This window comes from Gopherus flavomarginatus, chromosome 8, assembly GCF_025201925.1.
Source record: "Gopherus flavomarginatus isolate rGopFla2 chromosome 8, rGopFla2.mat.asm, whole genome shotgun sequence".
NCBI classification, from domain to species: Eukaryota; Metazoa; Chordata; order Testudines; family Testudinidae; genus Gopherus; species Gopherus flavomarginatus.
In genome coordinates, this window is record NC_066624.1 from 104,707,370 (window position 1) to 104,724,163 (window position 16,794).

A 16,794-nucleotide genomic window follows, 5' to 3' on the forward strand; every position below is an offset into this window, starting at 1 on the left:
TTATTTCCGCTAGAGGAAGGAAGAAATCTGGTTGAAAGGGTCTTTTTAAATTTCAAGCGCTTTGCTTGTTTGTGTCCAACGCAAGTTCAATATCAAGTCCGAATCGTGTAGGGTGTGTGTGTGTGTTTGTAATGGGCAACTTGCGTTGCGGTGAAATAAATTCCAGTGGCAGATGAGGCGTCTGGAACCTCTGGTAGCGGATTTAAATTAAATCGCTTTCCAGTCCCAGGCTCCCAGCACAGGCAATCTGATCGCTCTGTATATCACGAATTCTTGAGCTGTCGCAACTGGAATGCTCGCAGGAGTGAACACTTTCCTCTCCGTCGCACGTGTGCTCTTTTTTAGATTTCATTAGTGAGAATTAGGATGAAAGAGGGGACAAGGGAGGAATGCGGAGCTTGCTCTGCATTCCGCAGCTTTCAAGGGTCCTTAGAGTCCTTGAATGAAATTATTGGGTGAAATTGGGTTTGGATGAAGCATTTGTCATTCCCCCCCCCGCCCCACACCCTTGTTCGTTTGTACATATAATACCACTTCTGAGCATTACAATCGGGCTGCTTGCTGGACAGACAGGAACAAAAAGCAGATTAAACAGTTTTAAATAATCAAAAAATATCTAAAATGTAAGCAGGGTGGATTAAGCTTTCTCCAGCGTGTCCCTTCTCTCCCTCCCCCACCAAATAATTCGCCTTCAACGCATCCTCATTCCCTCCAGAAACAAACAAGCTACCCACGGGGCTAGGGGTAGAATTTTGAAAACGGGGGGAGGGGGTTTGTAATCTCTTAGAAAGCAGGACTCAGACTGGAGAGAGGGGTGCTGGTATGTCACCCTAAAGTAGGTCATTTCTAACGCAAATTTTGAAGTTTCTTCCGGTGCCTTTGATTGCTCAGAAATTGTGATTAAGGTTGCAAGGGCTCCCCTCCTTGAAAAGTTAACAAGGTAAACAAAATATTAGACGCTTTTGTTAGTTGTTGTTTTTTTAATAATCCGTTGCTTCAAGGAATGCACAAAAATGTCTGTTTTCCTCATAATATATAATACTTTTAAGATTTCATGACATCACGGTATTTAAAGAAAATGGTTAATCACCTTAACTCAGACTTGTAATATCTAAAGTACAGGATAATGATCCCCCACTCCATCCTTATTAATGAGTGGAAGTGAACAAAGCTTCCCTAACAGAACTCCATCAGTATTGGCCTGAACCTTCCTTGGTGTTCTTATTTGGGAGACCTTCCTCGGAAAAAAAAAATTTAGGGTATTTCCCCCCCCCCCCCCCGCACCTTTTACTCATCAGCACTACAACAACTTGCCATGTGGTATTTTAAAGTCACTGGAGATTGGGTTATAGTGAACGTGGTAAAACTTCCATTGGCTAACTTTAGTTTCTCCTGTCTAGTTAACTGGTTCCAGAATTAGAAGGGGATGGGGCGGGAGGATCTTTCTGTACATTTTTCCCGTCTTCAGATTTTTTTTAACGTAATGAAATTAAAACTTTTGGAGCTCACAGTTGACATTTTGCAGAAAATTGAGTTATCAAGGCAGTAATTATTTCACAGGGAGATAAAACTCTCATAGCCCTAACTGTCAAATAGGGCCCTTTTCAGATTTTAATTACAAAATAAAATTAGTCTGCTCTTCCTCGGAAGGGTTTGTGAGTGGCTAAACAGAGCTTTCCCCAATACTGGTGGTCGTCAAACTCTGCTAATTAGCAATGCTGAGAAATTCCAGTTAACAAGGACATTCTCTAAGTCTCTGCAGGTTCCCTGCCGTTCGCCTTCATTTCCATAAGAAGATTAAGACTGGAGGGGAACACACTCAAATGCAGATGCAGAAAAGAAGCGTTTTTAACAAGCATCATAATAGTAAGATGCTTGGCTAGTTCTCACCTAATTACTGCAAGTTAAACCTCTATTTGCAGCTAAGGACAAAAAATGGAGCTGCAATCTTCAATCTCCACAAGACTGCTTAATAGTTTGCTTTAGATTTGTTACTGCTGGGGTCAGTACAAAAATAATATGTAGGTATTAGTTCTTGTACAGTTAACACGATAGGTTGTATCTTCAGGGCTTTTATAAGAAATGGGTGGGTAGAGCCAGTGTCAGAACAGTAAACAAATAAAAATCCAAGTCGTTAACATCCATTTTCTTGTTAATAGACTCATAACCTAGGAATAAACGTGTCTGTGCTTTACAATCCATCGCTGAGAACATTTGCAGACTATTTATTTAACGTAAGCACTTTTCATTTCCATAAACTATACCGAAGGCAACGATTTTTAAATCCATTCAGATTAAACCAGCCTTCTCCAGGCCTTCCTTTTAAAATGCCTTGTGTTCTTCTGTAGCGTGTTGTTGTTGTTAATAAATTAAGCTTGAGGTACTCCGATTTCATGGTTTTTATATTGTTTAAAGGAATAGCCAGTAACCCGATATAGGGGGACACACACACACATTTTTCTGAAAGACCTATCGCTTTTATCTGATTTTCTATAGCACATTATTATGCACATATGCCGGAGACAGGTTATTGCATTGATAAGTAAAACACCGTTAATTATAATAAAGCTGTAAATACTCATGATAATACAATTGTTAGGTATTTCCATACCTTATTTATATGGTAAATGCAATTAAGAAAGAGCCAAGCCAGCCACTTTAACCTCTTCACTGTGTTGTTATAGAGTTCAGGCACAAATATATGCTCTAGTTATGTGTAAAATCACTCCTTGCGTTGCCTCGGCTGAGGATCTCACACATACAAAATTACAACCAATTCTGCCTCTATAACTACAGCACAGCATAAAAACAAGACTGGCTTGTATAACACCAACCATCAGTGATCAATGTATTACGATAAACAAACACCACTACCACCCACCCCCTTTTTTTCAAACTTAATTATCCATAAGATTTTTTGGAATAATGGTATCAAATGCAGACCAAAGCATAAACAATAACAAAGTAAATAGTTGCTGTGCCCTCGGTAGTGTCTGGAGAATCAGAATTCGTTTATATCCTGAATCTCATCATGTGCACCTATTTTTCTATGGTTTGACCTATCACTCTATGGGCTAGCTGTACGTTTTCGAATTAAACACATTAACTCTGATAGGTTATATTTGCATAATCCATAAAAAGATGCATTCGTACTGTTGGGTTTTATTTATTACTTAGATTACATATAATTATTTGGTTCCGGTTTTTTTTCCCCTTTCCTTTCCCTTTATTATTTCAAAACATTTAATTTGAAAAGTAAACGGAGGGACATTCTCGGGGAGGTCAATCTTACCAGTAGGGGGCGCAGCAGCCCCATACCTGAAACCCCCAGCTCAGAAAGTACGGCGCAGCCTCTCGATATGTCTCATCGTGTGTGTGTGTGTGTGTGTGTGTGTGTGTGTGTGTGTGTGTGTGTTTCCAATCATTCTTTCAGCATTTGGTTTAACCCGATGAACAGTTTAAATATAGACTATTTGACAATATGTGGGTCTCTCTAAAGAGTCAAATAAAATTACTATTATGGGGGGAGCTCGCCCCCCTTTTACCTTCCTACCCTCAGCCCTCCACTCCCCCAATGCTTTTAGTTGAAACAAACTTTATTTAAAAAGCTGGAGAAGTCTGTTTCTGAGCGGGGTGCAGATTTAGCCGATTGGACTTGGGGAGCCTGAATTCAGAACGTTCACACCCGCACGGGTACGAAAAAGGCGTAAAGGGGGGAAGTGGGCGCAGAGGGATCGGGGAAAGAAAATCATCAATTTTCCCGAGTTAAGAAACGGAACGTGCCTGTCGATACAAATCGCTACATTTGCAGTGGCAGGAAAAAACGGGGGCGAGGGGGAGCGGAAGGTTGGGGGTGGGGGGAAGCCTCTGGTCGTTTAAGCACTTCATAGAACAGAAATGGCATGAGGCTTGGCCTTTTTCGTCTTTTTCTTTTCTTTCTTGCTTTGTAGTCAAGTGCATTTTCGCAACAAAGATCCCAACAAGAGAGTGGAAGTAAACTTAGCCGGGGCTTTGTTTGGCGCCGTGTAGTGACAACAAGAGAAACAAAACTACCTATTTGTAACGGACGTGCTGCCATCTCTCTCCAGCATTGAGCTCCCACCTATTGAAAGGCTTACATCGGGACAATGGGGGAGAGTCTAAAATTACCCTCCCGAGTCCAAGGGGCAGGCCCCACGCCTCTCCCTGGCCCCCTTTCTCCTACCCACTTCCCCGCAACCCAGCCCCACCTCCACGCTCCCTCGCAGCACCTGGGCCAGGCTGGCCGGGCACTGCTGAGCCCAGCGTGGTGGAGGGGACAGTCACCGAAAGTACTCTACATCAGAGAAATAAGGGGCGGGGAGGGGTGATCCCCTCCAGTACGGGGGGGGGGGCTTGCTTTTACTTTTTGTTTTTCAGTCTCTCCCTTCTTTGGATGACCCTGCAATTTTGGGGCTGATGGATACGTGGTTATTTCACGTGGTCTCCCCCTTTGTTTAAATAACCTTTCGGGTGTGTGTGAGAGGTTTGCACGTGGAGGGGGGGTGAGGGAGGGTTTGCGTTGTTTTCCAGGGTTTGAATGGAGAAAGGCCGGAGACCTGGCGGGGGGGCAGTGGCGGAGGATGCAACCAAACCTTGGGCCCTAGGAACGCGGTCCAACTTCCCTGCAGTGTAGAAACAAAAGAAAGGGCTCAGCCTCGCCACCTTCCCCAGGATCGGAACGGAGGCCCAAACAGCCTAGCCCCGGCGCTGGGGATGCAATCTGTGCTGCGGAGCGAGCTTGCACCTTGCCTGGAGCCCCCTTTGCAACGACCTGGGGCGGGGAGGAGAGGCTGGAGAGATCCATGTGTTAATCACTGCAGTGGCGGGGGGGCGCAGAGCTGTGGGCGATTTCTGGAAGGAGCGCGAGCTTGGAACCGCTGTATGCGCCCAGACCCAGTCGCCTCCGTCCAGTTGCTTTTCTCCCTCCCGTTTCCCCTCAGCCCCGAGTCAATACCAAGTTTTTGTGTGTGTGGTGGGTTTTTTTTTTTTAAATGTAGCAACGATGCTGTTTACCCACTTCCTCCCCAAGGCGTGCGTGACCTGTTGCTGTCAGAGGAGCTCCAGAGGCTTCCTAGTGGCTGCCTCGCCTGCCCGTGGACCCGCCTCCCCCCGCAGACCCGTCCCGGCGGCGGCGCCGAGCCCCCGCCCCGTTTCATGCAAAACCAGGGGTAGAGACTTGTCCTCAGTGGAGGAGCCGGCGCGCGCTGATTGGCCAGGGCAAACACATTTATTCCCTGACAAGCCCCCATCACATGGATGGTTGTCTATTAACTTGTTCAAAAAAGTATCAGGAGTTGTCAAGGCAGAGAGGGAGAGAGAGAGAGTGTTTGCAAAAGGGGGGAAAGTACTTTGCTGGCTCTTTAAGACTGAGGTGGAGAGACAGAAAGAGAAAGAAGGAGAAGGGAGGAAGGAGGAAGTTTTGTTGCTTTTTTTTAAACCAAGGCTCCAGTAATAATAACAATTATTATCTTATTAATCCATCGGCCAAGAGGAAGAGGAAGACTCTAATCCTGAGCTAAGTGTGTATTTTGGGGAGCCCTCCCCCCCCTTCCACACCCCTCCCTAGGAAGAGAAAAAAAAAAGTCCGGCTTGGGACTTTGTGTGGCTGCTGCTGCTGCTGCTGCTGCTTCTCGCTTCTCTGCCGAAAGCTTGTTCCAGGCAAGAGCCGTTTGAATGTACAACATGATGGAAACCGATCTGAAGCCTCCCGCCCCCCAGCAAACTTCGGGGGGAGGCACGGGCAACTCCAACTCGGCCGCCAGCAACCAGAAGAACAGCCCGGACCGGGTCAAGAGACCCATGAACGCGTTCATGGTGTGGTCCCGGGGCCAGCGGCGGAAGATGGCCCAAGAGAACCCCAAGATGCACAACTCTGAGATCAGCAAGCGGCTCGGGGCCGAGTGGAAACTTTTATCCGAGGCGGAGAAGAGACCGTTCATTGACGAAGCCAAGCGGCTCCGAGCCCTGCATATGAAGGAACACCCGGATTATAAATACCGACCCCGGAGGAAAACCAAGACCCTCATGAAGAAGGATAAGTACACGTTGCCTGGGGGCTTGCTGGCCCCTGGCACCAATACCATGACCACTGGGGTAGGGGTTGGGGCCACCTTGGGAGCTGGGGTGAACCAGAGGATGGACAGTTATGCTCACATGAACGGCTGGACCAACGGAGGCTATGGGATGATGCAAGACCAGCTCGGCTACCCACAGCACCCGGGCTTGAACGCTCACAACGCGGCTCAGATGCAGCCCATGCACCGCTACGACGTGAGCGCCCTGCAGTACAACTCCATGACCAGCTCGCAGACTTATATGAACGGATCGCCCACCTACAGCATGTCTTACTCCCAGCAAGGGACCCCGGGGATGGCCCTGGGATCCATGGGCTCGGTGGTCAAGACGGAGTCCAGCTCGAGTCCCCCCGTAGTCACTTCGTCTTCCCATTCAAGGGCTCCATGCCAAGCTGGGGACCTTCGGGACATGATCAGCATGTATCTACCAGGTGCTGAAGTACCAGAACCAGCTGCCCCAAGCAGACTTCATATGTCCCAACACTACCAGAGTGCACCTGTTCCTGGTACAGCCATTAATGGCACACTTCCTCTATCACATATGTAAGACAAAAGGGTTGGGGGGGGGAGGAAAACTACACAACACAAAGAAACAAACAAAACACTTTTATTAGAGATTCTGGACTTTTTTTTGGACTATTTTTGTACAGAGAAAACTGGGGAGGGCATACAGAAAACCAACAAGGAACTTGTATAGCTCTGGAGGGGAAGAAACTACACAAAACTTTTAAAAAGTTCTAGTGAAACGGTAGGAACTTTGCAGAAAGTTTGCAGAAGTCTTTACCAATAATATTTAGAGCTAGTCTCAAAAAGCGATGAGAAAAAAATGTTTTAATATTTGCAAGCAACTTTTGTACAGTATTTATCAAAATAAACATGGCAATCAGAATGTCCATTGTTTAGATAGAAAAAAAACTTGAGAATTTGCCAATTAATAAAAACAAACAAAATGTAAAAATAAAAACCGTCTACTTCGAGCATTGTGATAACTGCAGCTGAATTTATAGCAGCTGGAGAAAGAGTGGATATTATTTTACAAAATTTGGACATTTTAATTGTTTTAGAAATTGTACAAAAGACAAAAAAGGGTAGGCTAAATACTTGCAAAACCACTGAATTGTTTTGCTATAAAAGGGCAAGAGTTTAGATTGTACTTTTTTTGGTTTTGTTTTTTGTTTTTTACTTATTGTTAAAAAGCAGAAATTGCCATGCAGGTTCACACACCATTTGCTAATTTATAATAGCTTTTTTGTTTCCAAACTTCATCCTGTTCAGATTTAAAAAACAAAAAAAACAAAAACAAAAAACCCTGAAATTACTGTGTTTTGAAGTATTTTCTTATGGTTTGTAATATTTCTGTAAATTTATTGTGATGATATTTTAAGTTCTTTTTTCTCATTTTCCGTAGTTGTATTTTAAAGATTCGGCTCTGTATTATTTGAAATCAGTCTGCCGACAGTCCATGTATATATTTGAACTAATACCATCCTTATAACAGGTACATATTCAACTTAAGTTTTTATTCCATTATGCACAGTTTGAGATAAATAAATTTTCAACATATGGACACTGAAGTTACGTTTGAGTCTTGGATTTATTTTTGTAATGCAAAATGATGTTGTTTTTGTTAAGGATCCGTGCAGTTTAAGATGTCACTGTGGTCAATTTAGTATTATAAATAATCTAGCAATATAGATAAATGAAAATATAGACCTTTATTTTTAAAACGAAATAGCTTTCATTACATAACTAGGTCTGACCAACTGAACTGCGCCTTTTGGATTTAAAACATGTAAAGTTGCAACTTACAATGTGTAAATGCCACCCCTTTAAGAAGGGGTAAAAGAGCGTTTGGGCACTTTGCTGGTTCAGACCACTTGTTGCCATCAAAGGGCTGTGGTCCGAACAGGAGTCTTGTGATAGATTTAAAGTTTAATGGGAAGTAGTAGCATAATTAGGGGGACTGAAAAGGCAACAAGGAGTCGTTGCTCTTTTGAGTAATTTTATAACCCGTGCATTCTTCTTTTGGGAATACAGTGTATATAGGAGGAGGGTATTTTACTTTAATTGCCTGAGGATGATAATACAATAGCAAGAAAACTGCAACTAGAATTTGTGAAGGTTGCATTGACAAGTTTTTTTTTTTTAATATTTGCTTGTAGCTTCATCAACTTTCCACTCCTCTGTTTTTCCAGGGTAGAATGGGTGTGTTATGTGTGGTTGGGGGTGGGGGGAATTAAAAAACAAACTCAGACGCCAAAGACTTTCACCCTATATCACAGCTGTTTCTTGAATCCTAGTTCTTAACTTGCCAGCGCGGTGTAGCCCAAATTCGGACAATCTCTGCAGATGATAACAAACCCCAAAGAGAAGCTTTCGCGCCAGCCAAATAAAAGAAGAGCACAGCCATCTCTCAGAGGTAGATTTTTACTTTGTACCGTTCTATTCGCAATTGCAGATGCCAATGATTATGCTTCTGAGCTATCCAGATCTCTGGCCCCAGTAGTGAGGGGTAATCTATCTGTAGAGCAAAACAGAGTGATAACTTCTCGTGTGCAAAGTGCAGTAAAGTTGGGCAGTAGAGCGCTGGGCATGTTATTCAGGGCAGCACATACGTGAAAACTGAAGTCCGTTGTTGTTGTTTTTTAAAAAGCCCAAGCGTTTAATATTAACTATTAACATTGGAGATGTGTCCCTTGGATACGCACAAGTCTACCTCGGGAATAAGAAAGATTAAAATAAAAATAGATTACAAATGGATTCTTTAAACTACAGAGATTCATCAGTAGATGCATTTTCCCCCCATAAGAACGTATTATACATTGCGAGGAAAGAGTCTGATGTCTTAGCTATAGATTGAACAAGCTATAATTCTATTTGTGTCTGTGTCTCAGGTGTTTTAAAATCTATCTGTACCGCATTTGAGTGTTGGTTGCTGGATTTCACTTCAGCTCAGAAAAGGGGGTTACCGGGGTGACTGGGTTTGATGTGGTAGGGAGCTATCTTAAATTATTCTGGCCTCCACACTTTTCCCTGCCTGCCCAAATGAAAACTACAGTTGCAGCCTAGAAGATATGGAGCTTTGATCACTGTTTATGTATTTTAGATCTGTTTGCTCCCTTTTCTTATATTTCTTGCACCATGCTGTACTTGGTAGGACAGCTATTATTCCAGATTACAAACCCCCCCCCCCGCCCACCCCTTCTTCTTTCTCAATGCAAGGACTAAAAGAATTTACCAGAGTTGCCCAACATTTGTAATGCATCTAGGGATTATTCACGTGGTAACAAGTACATTTCCCCGCTTTCGCTTACACGTCTGAATAAAAGAGAACTTTGAATAAAAACCCAATCGATATAGCAATTCATTTACAAACGCACTGTGAATCTTAGCCAATTAACAACAATACAATATGGGCACTTTTTGAAGTGCTAACAGAAATATTCGAGGGGGGTAGTTTGAAATGTTGTGCTATTTTTTAAATACACACAGAAGGCGAGGTAATGCAAGTAAACAAAAGACACTACGCCACATGTGAATGCTAAGTGAATTCAGCAACTTTTTATATATTGACAAATTGCTTAAACTTATATTTTGGTATATGATGTCAAGATTTTTTTAAAAAAAAAGTCTGTTCTCCCTTTGAATGATTCTGGATATATACAGATAGATAAGTGTATACCAAAAAAACGTGTTGTATGTAAAGCTAAATGGGTTTATTTTTAAATTACTACTTAGAAGAATGGCATTGACCATTGCTAATTTCCAGTTCAACACATTAAACACTCACATGATTTGTTTCTACTAAAATATTACCCTAGGCTATCATTTATTCTAGCTGAAATATGCAGTAGTAGTACCAGTAATTTTTTTTTACTTTGATTACCAGTCATATTTTGATACTCAGTTTCTTAGTGTATTCACTCACCTCTGAATTTGCATGTGCTCTTTAAAGCACACTTGGTGCTCGGTCAAAGAGTGTTATTGTAATGTTTCCCTAACCTGACACAGAGCTGAAGTGAACCCAAGGATAAGATTATAATTTCCCCGGTGATTTTTTTTTCTTTTTACAACATTTTATGGAAGGGATGCTAAAATATTTTGCTGAACTGGAGAAGTAGATTAGCAGGGTTTCTTGCCAAGGCTGGGAAGCTGGTATTACAGACTGTCCCCGGGGGAAATGGCTCACATTAACCACTAAATGAATATTTGACAAGGGCTCATTCGGGGGTATTATTACTACAAACGGGTCCCTACTGGACTTTCTAAGGGTCAAAGAGCAATGGTTCAATTAATTATTTAGACTGTTAGTAGATTTGGTTGTAATAGCTGTACTTATTTCTACAACCGACAAATTCTTACAGTAGGAACCCTCGGGAAAATCTTCCCCATCAGCAAGGCCTTGCGATTTAAATACACAAATAGGGAAGGTCCGCCAAGTGAGAAAACGGCTGTCTTTTCCCATGACATTTCTTGACAGAAAACATATTTTTCTTTAAGGTGCCCATTGCTCTTGTCAGAGAACAAGGGCTGCGTATGATCATCACAATGTATCGCATCACAACAGTAATATCTCTTTATGTCTAACATGCAAGAAGAGATCTGTATAACTGTCTTTAGAATAGGATGTAGATAGTTCAGCCATTTAAACACTATATATTATGAAAGAAAGAGGCCCATGGTGATAGGTATGATTAGATACACTTCATTTATTTCACTCCTGATCTAACTCAAATATTAAAATCTAGAGCGTGCTGAGCAGCATAGGAGATTTGCAATGATGTATTCAAAATGCTACAATTTAGACTGCAGGAAATCCTAGTCCTGTGATTTTTTTAAAGCTGACTCAGCCTTGCCTGACACATTCGTTTCCACATTTTTGTTGCTGTGAGAGATTTTTTTTTAAAATTGCGTTTGGTTTAATTTCTGCCACAAACATGTCCGCCGAAGAAGATACTAAAAAAATGTTGAGAGCGAGATTAGGTGACAATAATATATGTTGAATGGATGAGATAAGCTGCAAGGGGGGAGCGGGAAGCAGTAATTACAAACCCAATTCATTCAGCTTTTCAGGACTTTTGTTGTGGGAGCTCCATTGACGGGTTTCGAGCTGCCAGTTTTCTCACATTAAAAAGAACTGATCAACGCCTCAGGGGGACATGCAATACCGCTTAACTGCATAGTGATGGGGTCCTCATTTAGAGCCATTACAACACGAAAATTAAACAGAGCCTTTGTGTGCACCAGGTTTATTTTTCAATTGCTGACAGTTTATAGCTAACTGCTCAGAGATTGAAGTTTGATTGCGGGTTGATCGCCTGCTCGTTAGCACCACAGCTATTTTAGTTTTGGTAATTAAAACCAGCTTTTCTGATGATGCCCGAGGAATTTCAAGAGTTGGTCATATTTTGCTTTTGAAGAACCAAGTCCACTTGACAAGGAGGTGCAGCACGGAAGTGAGTTGTTGTTTTCAGCCTTTAAAAAAAATGAAATGCTAGAAATTACATATTTTTCTGTGGCACAGCGAGTCAAAATGCCACGGAAGAAGCTAACCCCTTTCTTTTTGATATCCGTCGCGCACTGTTCGGTTTGTACCTGAAGAATATTCCTGGTTAATTTCACCGTGTATATTTCATGTGTAGCAGTCTCTCTCTCTCTCTCTAAATTCACAAGACCAGATGATTATTTTCGCTTGCAGGTGCTGTACACTTCAAGTAGAAGAGGTAGACGTTGCAAAAACCTTTCAGAGTGAATTTTAGCTTGTGCTTTCCGAATATACCGCAAATTTGTAGTGTGTTTCAACATACCTCGCGTTTGTGTGTAGTGGGGAGACCGCACGCTAAAAAAAAAATCATTACAATTTAGAAACATCTATAGAATAATCAATTTCCAAATTTATTTTGTGTGGGAAGCGTTCTTATATTCTACAGATTTTTTTTTTCCTTCCCGGTACATTTAAATCTGCATCGTTAGGGCCTTTTTATGTCCGTGTTTAAAACGAGGAGAGGTTTAAGGTGTGATCACCGTTTTGAGGATAATCGTTCGAGTAAGCTATATCTAAAGTGACCCGGTTAGGATTTTATATTAGTGAGTTATCTTGCAGTGCATGAAGTGCGAATGGAAAAACAATCGCGAGATATTGCGTTTCAGGATCACTCGCAGTTGGAAGAGTTCTGACAGTACTTTCGAGCCTTCCTATTTCTCTCCTCGAATGAAATCAAGTAGAAGCGGGGCAGCATTTTAGATTTGGAGTGATTTATGTTTCTTTTCTATTTGAAAGGCGATTGTTTGAAAACGCCTAATCCACCTGTTCTAGGGGGTGAATCTTTACTGGAGCGTCTATTAATAACTAAATACTGATGAATGGCATTTTCCAACTTCCCATGTTAATGTGTGAGTATATGATGTATATGCATAACGTGTGTGTGTGTGAGAGAGAGAACTCAACCTGTATGTTTGTGTGTTTTCTCTGTCGTACATATTCGGGCGCGTAGGTCTGTAATTCCCAGCGAGGAGGGGGGGATTATTCAAAAGCTGCAGCTGGGAGCTGGGGTGAGTTTAGCTGCAGAGTCGGTAGGACCAGTTGCAGCTGACGTCAGTGGCCTAGGCAGGGCCGCTGGTTAGAGACTCCAGGCAAAGCCCAAAGCAAGTGCCCGATACTCAGAGCGTGTCCTGGCAAACCCTGCGCACCGAGATCCACATGCCTGCACCAGGTGCCTGCTGGCAACAGCCTGGGAGCTGGCCCGGAGCATCCTTGGAGTTACATTCTGCTGAACTAAGTGTGAAGTCGTTTCCCAGCGTTATTACACATACATTCGAGTCGAGTTAAGCACCCGGTGCGCTACCTCCTCCCCAGCCGTGTACAACACCAGGTGAAGTTTTTTTCATCCCCTGGTGGCCCCTTAAGCAGGGAAGGTGACCCCCCCCCCCATCGCAAGGCAGCAGATCCACAGAGATCCTGAATGGTGCTTTTAAAAATCTCAGGTAGCAACAGGGCTTGGCAGTCAGGGCTTTCCCCTTCCTCTGGTCTATTTCCATCTGGTGAGTATTGAAAAGAGCCACACACGTCCTGACTGACTCTCTGATCAGATTGGCCGAACATTTATCAGTTTCTTAAGCTTCACTTCATTAATTCTGCTGACATAATGTGGGCGCCTTTGCATAAATTCTTGATTAATGGCGTCCCGCTCGGCATTGGATAGCAAACGGCATCTTAACACGTGTGGGAGATGGAAGTCTGATAGGGTTGTTTGGAGGGGGAGCCACAAGCACGCGAGATCCTCCAGCGTATGGGCCCGATCCTGAAAACCCTTACTCACATGAGTGGCTCTTAGGCGAAGAGTCCCATGGAGTCCAGAAGGGCTGGCCGGGGGACTAAATCCTACTCGGGTGAGCAAGGATTTGTAGGGTCAGGCCCCTGAGCGTGTTAGTTTGAAATAGACCTGGTAACGCTTTCAAACCCCACATCGATTCTGTGCTACGTAAACTTAGGCCTGATATAACACGTGCATAACAGACCTCTGTGCTATATGCTAGACAAACAGTACAGCAAGAAATAGCCTCTTCCCTGGGCTATCACCAGCTCCAGTGCTGCTGTTCTGGGCGCATTTTGCCACGTAAGAAGCTGTTAAACGTGTCCTTTTGGCATTTCTTTGAAATGATGGTTCCTTTAAGCTCTTACAAATTGCAAACCTTGCGGAAGACAGAGAAATAATTAATGTATTAAAACAAGCAGCGAATTCCTCAGGAGGGGCCTTATCAACTGCAGCCACACTGGCTTCATCCTCTCCTAGTATGCTAATACCCCCGTGACGTCACCGGCGCCAGATTGAATGGGAATCAGTTATGAAATTATTAGTTTTAGCCTAAAAAGCGATCTTGCCTTCTCAGAGTTCGAGTTTGGGCTTCTGGAAGGTCTATATAAAAACAGGACCATAGACCAATTTAGGTCTGACTCGCCAGTCAAATTAAAAGTAAATCAAAAGGCACACATTTTACTTGATTTCAGTGTTTAGAAGAAACCAATAAATATTCAGTTGAGGGACTTTTGAAATGACAAGATCTTAATTATTTATAATACAGACATATTAAATCTGAAACAAGACAATCGGATTTTCTCATACCGATAAGGTAGGCCAGAGCTCCTTTTAACTTATTTTTTTTAATTAAGAATTTCAGCTAGGGCATGTGATACTTCAAAATCGTGAGAAAATACACGTGACTCTTTGCATTTGCCAGCGATAGATTAAAAATGTGTTGGGAGAAAAATATCCCTTTCAGTTTAAAATAAAACGTGTTTTGGGATTTTAAAAAAAATTGGAAATCAGTATACAAAAGGTTGGTAAAACTATGATATAACAGCTCTTTCAAATCAATATTTCTGATTTTATTTCAAATTGGGCTGATATAATCAGAGTTATCACGGGTTTTAATCGCTGGAGTCACTACATTGAGTTGACGCCCAGATTCAGTACAGTTAAATACTCGAAGCTAAAATCCTGAGGGTTTTTCTCTCTTTCTTCCAAATGCACTTGGGAAAAGGATTTTTAAGAAATAAAAATCACACACTCCAATTTAAGTCTCTGCATGAGAGTTTTTTCCTTGCATAACTTTTTACTGGACAGATGAAATGTTATCTCCTCCAGCTTCTTTACACGTTTATTGACGGTTCAGGTATTAAATAGTTCGCAGTCATTCTTAAATCTTGTACGGGAGGCAAAACCCAAAGGAATAGATGGGAACATTCTGCACTGTGACAAAATTGTTTGAAATGTTTAGGAACACTTTCATCTGATTGGGTGGGTTTTTCCTCCCCTCTCAAATGAGGCTGCTTTGCTTCACGAATTATGAATAAATCTGCAGCTCTTTCCCTTGGGCGGACTATAAATCACCTGCTTTCTCGATTCACTTTCTGCTGCCTGAGAGTCTCTGACCCAAAGTTTTATTTTACTTTACGCCCTTGAGTTGTAATCTGTGCATTCGGGGAGAGAGGAGAAACGTGGCGCAGTTGTGCCTAATGCTTAGTCGGGCGATTCCTTTACCTTAAAAAGTTGTAACTAGCTGAGAAGTGAGTTTTCTGAGGAATGAAATCCCAAATGAGTGGCAAATATAAAGTATGGTAAAATCCCCCCCCCCCACCCGTTCCTGATTGGCAATACTCATTTTGTGTGTGTGTTGGTTTGAAAAGCAGGAAGAAATGTAATGAATTGAGTGCTGTCAGAGATGTCTTCTATGTTGATGTGGTGAATGGCAGCAGCTCCCTGATCCAGTGCAGGTGCAGTAGTGCTGGGGGGAGGAAGAGGGGGCCTCTCTGTTCAGTGGAAAAAGCACATTCCCTACAATAGACCACACACTGCCAGCCAGCATGGCATCAGCTCACACTTTCATACTTCCCCCCCCCCCACCCTTTCCACAGCCCTGAGTTCACAAAGTGGCTATACAGTAGCGCTCGTTAGGTTCCCTTGTAATGAACATTGCTGACTCCGGACCAACATTTGAATCTGCTGGGCTCTCTAGGCAGGCAGATACATTTATATCACAGGTTGAAAATGGGTCCCCTTTTATTGCAAGACAGAGCATCAGTTGCATCACACTCGGTTAAGAAAACGCCATTTCCAAGTGCTGTTAATAGGGAAAGATTTATTTTTTAATAATAATAAAAAGAGATGGGAAAGAGACACTGTTCTTAATGAATGAGATGGTCTAATCCTATCCAGGAACTCCTATTAATCCCGTTTGGAGATAACCTGTCTCCTATTTTGGCTTAATAAATTATTTTTATGCAAGGATAAAAAAAGTTTCCCCTCATACTAACCTGGCACGGGCTGGTTTTTCCTGGCTTGTTTCCCTCTTGACAATCTGCTTGTAAGAAGCTAGATGGTTACATTTGGTTACTCAATAATGCAACAAATAAGAGCTAACTCTGCAGCAAGCGAGTCGGATCGCTTTTGTTCCCTCTCCTATGACTTATAATATTAGCCCATCCGATCTGGGGAAGTCAATGAGAAGGTATTTTTATAGCGTCCCTGGGAAGTCCGTTTCCTCGTTAGTGTTTGCTGATTTCTTTTGCGCTGCTCCTGCAAGAAGTAGATTAGACGCTTTTGGATATACTTGCTGATGCATTGCGCTGAGGCAAATTGCTCTGTGTTTGCTTATAAAAAACCATGTCACTGTAAAACTTTTTTTTTTTTTTTTTGTAAATCGTGGTAACAAATAGCATCAGCTTCTGGAGCACTTTGCAAAGCCATTCTTTGGCTGAATACTGTTTAACAGGGGATTTGACAGCTAACCAGATATCACTGAGTTCTAAGTAAGCCAGTTTTTTCTTCTGCCTCCCTCCCTCCCCTCCACCCCCAGACTGGTAACAAAATGTGTTTGCAATAAATTGCATGGGGGGAGGGGGAAGATCAGATTCTAATAAGTGACTTATTTGTTTTCAGGGGTCAAATTTTGTCATCCTTATCGCAGGGGAATAGCTCTGGGGTACATGTAAAAGGAAAGGTAGTACCGATATTTTAAAAAAACAGATTACTGATCGTCTCGCAGGTTGGATTTTTGTTTTCGTGGTCTCCGACTGCTCCCCGAAGCATCCGCTACTGTGGGCTTTATTTACCGCCAACAAGTTGAAACTCTTTAGACCATCAACTTTACCCAACCGTGGCTGTTTAAAAAATGGTCGATTTGCGTTAGGGCGCCATTA

General features: G+C 42.6%; 2 protein-coding genes and 1 long non-coding RNA gene across 8 annotated transcripts in view; 2 read left to right on the forward strand and 1 right to left on the reverse strand.

Annotated features, from left to right (window-relative positions):
- DNAJC19 (DnaJ heat shock protein family (Hsp40) member C19) overlaps nucleotides 1-16,794 on the reverse strand; it is a 734,312-nt gene that overhangs the window by 392,390 nt on the left and 325,128 nt on the right. The window lies entirely within an intron of this gene.
- Nucleotides 1-16,794, forward strand: part of LOC127056465 (uncharacterized) — a 402,113-nt gene that overhangs the window by 365,627 nt on the left and 19,692 nt on the right. The gene's annotated exons all lie outside the window — the stretch shown is intronic.
- On the forward strand, nucleotides 5,263-7,669 carry SOX2 (SRY-box transcription factor 2). Its single transcript, XM_050964308.1, has one exon. It carries the CDS (start codon nucleotides 5,695-5,697, stop codon nucleotides 6,640-6,642), a length of 948 nt encoding a protein of 315 aa, XP_050820265.1. The 5' UTR covers nucleotides 5,263-5,694; the 3' UTR covers nucleotides 6,643-7,669.

Bases quoted from the DNA above. Each gene is read 5' to 3' on its own strand.
- SOX2 (XM_050964308.1), top strand. From the start codon at position 5,695: ATGTACAACATGATGGAAACCGATCTGAAGCCTCCCGCCCCCCAGCAA.